General features: G+C 35.0%; 4 protein-coding genes across 4 annotated transcripts; 2 read left to right on the top strand and 2 right to left on the bottom strand.

Moving 5' to 3' along the window:
- Positions 1-638: 638 nt before the first annotated feature.
- Positions 639-2,320, bottom strand: LOC134665607 (mitochondrial translation release factor in rescue). The gene is made up of 3 exons (XM_063522573.1): positions 2,178-2,320; positions 1,625-1,866; positions 639-1,254 (listed from the first exon to the last, which is right to left on the bottom strand). The coding sequence occupies exons 2-3, from the start codon at positions 1,824-1,826 to the stop codon at positions 1,037-1,039; spliced, it is 420 nt and encodes a 139-aa protein (XP_063378643.1). The 5' UTR covers positions 1,827-1,866; positions 2,178-2,320; the 3' UTR covers positions 639-1,036.
- A 1,165-nt stretch (positions 2,321-3,485) lies between these two features.
- On the top strand, positions 3,486-5,528 carry LOC134665412 (caspase-8). Its single transcript, XM_063522366.1, has one exon. It carries the CDS (start codon positions 3,600-3,602, stop codon positions 5,181-5,183), a length of 1,584 nt encoding a protein of 527 aa, XP_063378436.1. The 5' UTR covers positions 3,486-3,599; the 3' UTR covers positions 5,184-5,528.
- LOC134665444 (ribonuclease P/MRP protein subunit POP5) lies at positions 5,516-6,205 on the bottom strand. Its single transcript, XM_063522419.1, has 2 exons — positions 6,062-6,205; positions 5,516-5,969 (listed from the first exon to the last, which is right to left on the bottom strand). The coding sequence occupies exons 1-2, from the start codon at positions 6,079-6,081 to the stop codon at positions 5,519-5,521; spliced, it is 471 nt and encodes a 156-aa protein (XP_063378489.1). The 5' UTR covers positions 6,082-6,205; the 3' UTR covers positions 5,516-5,518.
- Positions 6,206-6,723: 518 nt separating this feature from the next.
- LOC134665354 (FGGY carbohydrate kinase domain-containing protein) lies at positions 6,724-9,322 on the top strand. The gene is made up of 4 exons (XM_063522285.1): positions 6,724-7,147; positions 7,418-8,280; positions 8,378-8,600; positions 8,862-9,322. The coding sequence occupies exons 1-4, from the start codon at positions 6,962-6,964 to the stop codon at positions 9,216-9,218; spliced, it is 1,629 nt and encodes a 542-aa protein (XP_063378355.1). The 5' UTR covers positions 6,724-6,961; the 3' UTR covers positions 9,219-9,322.
- The last annotated feature ends 289 nt before the right edge of the window (positions 9,323-9,611 follow it).

Here is a 9,611-nt window from a genome sequence, read left to right as displayed (position 1 = left end):
TCTTAAAAACAGTGAGCAAAATGCGATTTTGCTCACCGAGTCATTTTGCTCACTGAGTGAGACAAAATTACATTCAAGTGACCTTTATAGTCAAATGTCATTTCAACATGCGGGGTCTAATACAAGTTCGATATACTTGGGTTCTATTATCTCTGTCCCTCTAGGTATTTTCTCACTGCTTAGGGTGAAAAATTTTGTGTACTACACGAGATCAAAGTTATTTACATCTCGTGCGCTTTTGAATCCCTTACTACGCTCAAGATTCTAAATTATTATAGAATCTTTCGCTTGCACGGGACTCAAAATAAGCACTCGAAGAAATATCAAACTTTGATCTCTTGTTGTACAAATAACTATTTCTCGGTACGTTTCGTCGTATTTTTCAATAGTTCTAGGCGCAAATACTTTTTTACTTTTTAGCCTCATTCACAGCCAGCGCGAGCTACGCGTGCGTAGCGCGCAGCCGATAACACGGGAAAAACCGTATATAGCGAAAAGCGCCTACGAACAGAGAACCCGCATAGAGGGTCATTGGACTCGCTGGCAATGAATGTGTTAAGAACTTAAGGGAACATTTTGCAAAATGTCACTACATGTTCTACCAATAAGTAGTGTTATTACAATGAAAAATTATACTATTAAGTATTTTCAACTATTTTTATTCCTTACATACTCATTTAATTTCTACATTTCAACTGAACAATTTAGTGGACATACAGACAACTAATTACTAGATTCATTACTAAAAGACTACCAAGTTGCATGAAACAAACTTATAGTTCGTTTTTTTTGGCCTTAGAAAGAACTTGAAAGAAGGTAAGCGATCTTGGCAGGTCTTTTAATTGAAAAACGCTTTTTTTAAATCAATAACTATTACTTATGAAAGCAGAAGAATATAAATGATCGTATTTGATTCATAATTGTTACATATATGCAGTAACTTATTTTTAAAATGTGTTTTTCAATTAAAAGACACATCAAGATTGTTTACCTTATTTCTAATGCCAAAAAAACGAAGTATAGATATTTACAAATTTTACAATCCTTCACGTTTCTTCCATTCATTTTTAAGTAAAGCCATTTTCTTCTTCTTGTACTCGGACCTCTTTAGCTTCTTCTCTTCTATTCTCTTCTTCTGAGCTGCTATACTATCCTCTCCATTTATTTCAGCGTCTAATTTTGCTACTATCATTTCTCGTGCCATTTTTCTGTTTTCATCCTGGCATCTACTACTGTGACACTTGACAGTAAACCCTGTAACATGATTATTTATTTGTTAGATTATTTTGGTGCTTTAATTCATTTTAATTTTGTTTTTCTGTCACAATATTTACAGGTATTTCTATAATTTGTAATACTCTCCTTTTGTTGCAAGTATGGTTTAATTATAGTCTCTTCAGGCATACAGAACATTTGCTAAAGTTCCTTTAGGAGTTCAGATATTAACACTTTCGCAACCGGCCAATAAACGGCGCACCCGGTCGTCTATATCTGCGTACAAAAGAACCCGCTGGGCGGGTTGTCCGGCATCTGAGCAAACATTATGAGTGCCTACCAGGCGGGTTCTCGGTAGTCAAAGTGTTAAAGAAAATTAGATGATGTACTGCTATTCTTCTACCATTACCTGAGGGTAAATGCGTTAGAACTACACAGTTGGCATTCTTGTTCACAGCGGAACCACCAGGTCCACTGCCTCGTACAAACTTTTCCACTAAATCATATTCATTTAGTTTTGGCACCTTTGAGTAATCTATAGTATGCTTGAAAGCATTTATTATAGGCCCAATTAGTCGGGAGGTTTTGAAGATTAGATTTGGTCTTAACATTTTAAACTACTGATCCTTTGCGTAGCAATGCAGCTCCTTTCTGAAAGGAATAAAAAACATTTTAGGGCCTAAAGTATCAAATCAATCAGGCTAAGAAAATAGAAGCAGAAGCGGACTAACGGCTGTGGAATAATTTTGTATACTAGTTTTGTACACATTTTTATATCATGCTGATGGCAAACAAGCATACAGCCTGATTTTAAGCGGTCACCATAGCCTGTTCATTCAAATCAAATCTGGGTCGAGACAGACTCTTGGTGTAACTGTTATATTATGAAAGGCATTTCTCATAAGAAATTTTTAGCTACTTTTATAAAAAATAACCTAAAAAAATATATTAGAAGATTTTACCTCATATGCAAATGATATATCTTTAGAATCCGTCAGTGATTTGTTGCGTTTAAATTCTGAAGTTATTCTTTTCTTAAAGTATACGGGGTCCGTAAGTGTTAGGGATTTAGAATACAAAACTAAGTTCTTATACAGTCGCAAAACTTCAGAACGAGTTATAGACATATCTAAACACTTTTCAATACCAAATATCACGAGTATATTGCATATGAATAGTATTTGCGACTACATATAATTGTTTGTATATAATCTGTTACCACTTTGATTACATGAAATTTATAATTTTCTTTAAGAAACTAAAGAATATATAACAAGAATTCTGAATACTTGATTCTTGCCTGATTGACATATGTCAAAAATGTCTAAATGTTCCTTTTTTCAACATATAATGCCACGGTTAAAAAAGTGTCTTAAACATCACCAAAAGACTGTCAAAGGGCAGTCTCATTTCAATCATAGACAGAGAGAATCATACTATCTTTGTCTTACACTAGTACTAGCAACCGAATGAAAAGGATGAGTATAGTTTACCTCATAGACATAATATATATATAGACGTAGTCTCAGCGAGCTGTCACTGTTGCCACTTTTGTTTAGTGTACGATTAACAATGAGGCCCACGTTGCTGTAGCCATGTCGATAAAGTCATATCGATAAACTATCGACATTTCTTGCAATTTTAATTTTACTTCAAAGGCTTAACGATACCTAAAATGACCAAAAACGCTTTTATTCTTTAATGTGGTTATCAGATCACAATTTTATAGTCACGCCCCAGCAGGGAACCAAGGGAAAGTTCAGATATTTAATTAAAATACATAAATACCTCCTAAAATAGGTGTTCCGCAATAATTGAATTATATTATTATATTATAATATATTCATTATCCATTAGCATTTCAATAATGTTTATGTTTAACGAAGATATTGAAGCTTCAATTAATCGCTATTTCGTTCCGCTGTGTAGCGTTTATCGATATATAACATGATTAAAATCGACTTTTCACATCCCTAAAAGAGCACACATATACGCTTTTACGCACACATACACAGGGTGGGCGCATCAAGAAAGGCAACACTTGATTTGAAGTCCGCCTTGTCAACAGTATGGTTGTCCTTTTTTGACAAACGGCATTTTAAAAGAGCGAGGTGAGAGAAATGATACTAGTTGCTGCGTCGTGAAAGAGAACAGAAAAGGTTGGGCCCTTGGTTTACCTGGTTCTTACTGACTGACAAATTGGCTTGACAAATTGGCAAGGATGCCGGATAGAAGTTGATGTTGAGAATTTGAAGGAAGGGGGATTGAGGGAATTCCCTATTTTGACACAACACAAACCATAACTTTAATTCTTTTGTAATATAAGTATTTTTTTAATAATTGCTAATAATAAAAGAAAGACTCGTGTGCCAGAAATATTAAAGATGATGTGTGCTGACGCAAGTGTGCAAGTTGAAGATAATGCACTTAGTGATAAAATCCTGAACTCAATAAACCTAGAAGTGATATCTAGAATAGAAAAGGAATTGGAAGTTTACGACTTGATTTCACTCGTGTTCCTTCTCTATGATGTACCTGATACAGCGTTGGATCGGCTTATTATACTACAACGAATTTCTAGAGACATTGAGGGAAGTCACCTGAATTTATTGTTTGATTGGGCTTTAAGCGCTCAAGGACGACCTACTTGGCGTCAGCATTTCTTAGAAGCCCTAGCTGTGTGCCAACTATACAACGTCATCAGGAAACTGGGCTTCCATGTCCCCACAATAAAAAGACTTTACTCAACAAACGAAGATAGTTCCCACATCAATCCAATGAAAAAGATTTTATACCAAATATGTGAAAATATGACTGCTGATACATTTGAAAACTTTAAAAAGACTTTGGCTTCGTTTGATATGAACGTATTGCAGTATGATACTTGTGAACTTGTCTTACTGCAACTGATGAGTCAGAAGTTTATAACTTTGAAGCTGCTAAATAATGAGAGAAATTATACTAGCGGTGAGTGTAAAATTGAACAACTTGCGAAAATAATTGATAGGGAACCTGAACTAAAAAAATATGCAACCATATTGAGAAATACAGAAAGCAAGATGAATGTGAAACTTGAATCTCCCTCAACTAGTGTTGAGAAATCTTTCAATGGTAATTTAAATATAAAAGAAGATAATAACACTGAAACTTGTGACTTCAATGAAGTTTTCAATATGATTGAAAAGCTGCATCTGGAAGATATACCTATTGATCTCAAGTCGGATAGACAACCTTCAATAAATTTGAATGACAGGTATAAAATTTCAAATGAGAAAAGAGTGGGTATATGCTGCATAATAAACCAAGAAGTGTTCTATCCATCTAAAGAAAGCATGGAATATGGAAATGAGAATGCATTACCGAGACGTGACGGGTCAACAAAAGATAAAATTATGTTGGAGAAGACCATGCGTGGCTTGAACTTTGATATTATTACCAGAGACAATCTTAACAGTAATGAGATGATAGCTTTCATACAAGAAGTGTTGAAGAAAGTCTCAGCTGAAGATAGTGTGTTTATGCTTTGCATACTCTCACATGGCATTAGAGGTTGTGTGTATGCAGCAGATTCCATACCAATAAAAGTGGATTATATTCAAAGTTTAGTGGATGACAAGCAATCTTTAAGAGGAAAACCGAAGGTGCTAATCCTGCAGGCTTGTCAAGTTGTTGATGCCACATCCCCATTAGTTACTGACAGCCCTCATAACATGAGAAAGACAGACTTCTTAGTTTGCTGGGCCACAGCACCAGAATTTGCTGCTTTTAGGCATCCTAGAGCAGGGTCATTGTTCATCCAAATTTTATGTGGGATCATTAATGCTAGAGGTAAAAGGGAACATTTTTTGGATTTATTCACTATGGTCAATGACAAGGTTGTTACAATTTGCACTTTGAGAGGTATTGAACAAGCACCTATTGTTAATCATACTTTGAGGAAAAAATTATATTTACAAATGTCTGGTTAAAAGTAAAATTTGGGCAGTTTCAAATAGCAGGGCAAGCCCCCTTATTTTCTTATTAGCATTACTTAGAATTAAGCAAGTTAAGCCATAAGCAATGTGGATCGTTCTAACTAAACTAAACATCTTCATATTGGTAATTCAGTCTTATCATTCTGTATGATGATGTGTAACAACCATTTTATGTATACACTTATGTAGGTATAAAATACCCCCATATACTTTCTTTTTTGATGGTGTTATTGTTTAAAATGTATCAAACAATGTTTTCAATTGCATTTTACAGGTGTTTTATAATACATGTATGAATTTTGAATAGAGTCTTGAATAAAATGAACTTTTTATGTTAAATGGTCTATATTCACTGCTACATCGGTTTTTGTAAAATCCATTACAGCTGCTTCCAGTTGTTTCCTTTCCTCGTCTGATTTTAAAGACATCCACTTTGTATCTAAGTATGCTCTCTGGTGCCTTTGAATAAACTTGAAACAATGTTTCAATGTTGCTCCTACATGTAGTGTCCTCAAAGTCACATCTAGGTTTCCTATTTTAGTTATAAATGGTATGCTACTGGTAACAAATATATGAGGACCATGTCTGGAGCGTAATATGGCTATCCTTGTATTCTCATTACAATATTTTGTCAGGAATCCAATTCTTATAGCAGCAACACCAAAATCTCCGTGTAATTGTTGAATTTTGCTCAGCACAGTTTCATGGAATATCCTGGATTTTAAACTCAAAGGTTCGTTCTCTGGCACCATGAGACTAGATATCTCTACTGTGATGTATCTGAAAATAATAAATGAGCAATCGAGCATTAAATTTTAGTTTTTATGATGAACAAAAAATCACCAACTTCATTTATTTTATATTGTACTAACCTATTTTTAAAGCGCACCATATTTGGAAAATAGCTTTACATTAATTTAGCGAAAATTATTTTCAATTTACTAAATTTATTTCCTTTAGGTTCTCAAAACACTTGAAGTTTTACTTTTAGGTTATGTTTATTGTGTTGGTTTGTTTGAGCCACAGGAAGTATTTATTCAAAATTTATGTCACTTCATAAATCTAGGAATTATCTCGCCACTACGGTTAAATTTATTATTTAATGAATTCTAGGATATTTATTAATAATAAGAATATTTTTAAATATAACTCAACCAAGTTATAACTTCTACAAAAGCATGACAAAAGATTAATTTTTCTATTTTTCCTAATTGGCAACATTCAGAAAGGATCCTTCTTGCCAAGTTAAATTCAACTTTAACGTAATTAAATTAGAGTACATTTCATTTACGTTTTCTTTTTTCACTCTTATCTTGACACTTGACAGCTTTATAAAAGTCCCCAAAGTCCCGTAGAATCCTCGGCGGCAAAGTAGTTATTTAAATTAAAACCTACGTTATTTCTGTAAAAATATAATAATATATTGTACCAAACAGAAATCTATACAAGAGCAACATGTATTTCTTAAAACTTATTTTTTTTATCCCTTTTTTTTATTTAAACCATTGCCATTCTGTAGATAACAGAGTGAATGGAGAGTAAACAAGGTTATCTCTTAGACCCGAGTGTTATTGTTACTTAATAGTAAACCAGTTATCGGTAAGGTCGAGTATAATCACATTGTTATCTCAATTATTTTATTACTTTGCACGTTGCATATTGTCTGTAATAGCTCCAAGTAATATTGACGATCAATTCCACCAGTGTTTAATATCTTTATTACGGTTGCCAAGTGCCTTATTCGAGTAAATTAATCTTTAATTTCCTCAAAAATGGAGAAAGATGTTTATTTCATTGGTGTCGACGTGGGATCTGGCAGCGTAAGGGCAGCCCTTGTCGATCAGAAAGGACATGTCTGTTCCACTTCAGTTAAGGAAATTCAAACCTGGAAACCGAAGGTGGACTTCTATGAGCAGTCCTCCAATGACATATGGCATTGCTGTGAATATGTCATCAAGGTTAGTTTCAGCTATTATTCATAATAATTCAACTATTTTGTATATGTATATTATGCAGTGGCATCCCATTAACTAATCTAGCCGCAGGCAATATTACATCATGAGGCACTTTTCTTTCCATGTGTAATAGAAAGGATGGGCTTATGTGGGACCTCCTTAACTTCACTCACACCTAACTATGCCACTGTATATATCTAATGATAGCTAGTTCTTATGTATCCTCAAATAGAATTGCCACTAGTGTTATTGATAGTATTTATATTTTTTCAGAATGTTGTCCAGGGAGTGGATCCAATAAGTGTAAAAGGAATTGGATTTGATGCAACATGCTCGCTAGTAGCCTTAGATAATCAATTCAACCCATTAGCAGTGAGCGATTCTTACAACAATGAGCAAAACATTATAATGTGGATGGACCACAGGGCACAGGCCGAAGCAGACTTCATAAACAGCACAAATCATGAAATACTGAAATATGTTGGAGGAAAAGTCAGCTTAGAAATGGAGATTCCAAAACTTTTGTGGTTAAAAAAACATTCAAGCAACTGGTCTGAGTTTGGTCACTTTTTTGATCTCCCTGACTTTCTTACATGGAAAGCCACAGGATCTCTAAGCAGATCACTGTGTTCCTTAGTCTGTAAATGGAATTATGAGTGTTCTATTGATGGTAAACAGGGTTGGAATGTAGATTACTTAAAGAAAGTAGGATTGGAAGATTTGATTGAGGGTGATTTTAAAAAGATTGGTAAAAAAGTTCTAATGCCTGGTGAGCATTGTGGAGGGCTCTCACCTGAAATTGCTAAAACCTTGGGCTTATTGCCAAATACTCCTGTAGCAACATCCATTATTGACGCACATGCTGGTGGCCTAGGAATGATTGGAACAGATGGTGAGGGTATAGATAAAGACATGTCTACCCGCCTTGGACTGATCTGTGGCACTTCTACATGTCACATGGCTGTGAACAAAAATGCTGTGATGGTGCACGGAGTGTGGGGTCCGTACTTCAGTGCCATGGTCCCTAACATGTGGTTGAATGAAGCCGGGCAGAGTGCATCAGGGATGTTGCTGGATCATATCATTTCTAGCCATCCTGCAGGCATTGAGCTGCTTAAAAAACACTCTGCAGGAGAGTATGTATTATTTTAAGTTTAATATGCATGACCCTACCTCTTTTCTTATATAATATGTATATATCTTGTTAAATTAATACTTTTCTGTTTATTCCAGGGTTCGCAACCATTTAAAAGACATACTGACAAAAATGGCAAAGAATCAACGCCTCTCTGATATCAGTTTGCTAACAAAAGACTTCCATGTATGGCCAGACTTTCATGGTAACCGTTCACCCTTGGCTGATTCACTTATGAAGGGCATGATAAGTGGCCTTTCCATAACTAAGAGTGAAGATAACTTGGCTGTGTTGTATCTTGCCACTTTACAAGGTCTTTCTGTAAGTATTTCCATTTGTATACAGTTAATATTGATCTAAAAGTACATGTGGACACATAGGCACAGGAAGGATCCTGCAACCGCCACTTACTGACAATGGCGCTAGTGTGCACATGTCCTAACTGACTAGCCCTCAAATAGATAAGGACTATTTTTGGAAGCCATAGCTAAAATCTGGGGGTTCTCTTTACCCTGACTCAATTCCCTCAAATGGCAAGCTTACAATCTAATTCTAAGGATTATTTTATTCTATTTGTTTCAGTATGGCACAAGACACATCATTGATGCATTAGTGCTGGCTGGATATGATTCATTTAAATCGTTGCTTATCTGTGGGGGTATAACAAAAGACCCACTCTTCGTTCAGATACAAGCTGATACCACAGGGTTACCCATTATGAAGCCACATGAAAAGGACTCCGTTCTAGTTGGTGCTGCAATCCTAGGGGCCTGTGCTTCCAAGTATTTCAAGAATATGGAAGAAGCCATCCAAAACATGGGGGGAAAAGCTGATGTGATTAAACCCAATTTGAATATCAAGTCATTCCATGATAAAAAATACAGTGTGTTCCTTAAAATGTTTGAAGATCAATTAGTATATAGATCACTTATGAAATAAGGGGTAATTTTGTATGCATTTTTAGAGAGGAAATTATGTATTCTATTATTTTAGTAGTTATTCGTGTTAATTTTCAATATGCCTTTGAGTTTTTTATTATACACATAAGAAAATGTTTATGTATCTTAGGTTGTTTTTTGAACATGCATTATAATATTACTATGTACTAACTATCCATTACCTACCTACATCCATCCTTCTTGGTCCATACCGATGCCGTACGCTAGAAACAGCGTCTAATTCTATAGAAAAGTTGCTGTATTCCCATCCATTGTGACGCGTAGGCAGTGTACGTCTGTAGTTCTGTAGACCCAGGCATTGACTCTGGGTGTAAATCCCGTTTATTTTGTGATCAAAACCATAATAAGTTATTTCTCATTTAAAGTTACTAAA

The sequence above is a fragment of the Cydia fagiglandana genome, chromosome 6 (genome assembly GCF_963556715.1).
Source record: "Cydia fagiglandana chromosome 6, ilCydFagi1.1, whole genome shotgun sequence".
In the NCBI taxonomy this organism is placed as follows: Eukaryota; Metazoa; Arthropoda; class Insecta; order Lepidoptera; family Tortricidae; genus Cydia; species Cydia fagiglandana.
The sequence above is the reverse complement of the archived record's forward strand: the minus strand, read 5'-3'. Positions and strand labels throughout refer to the sequence as shown.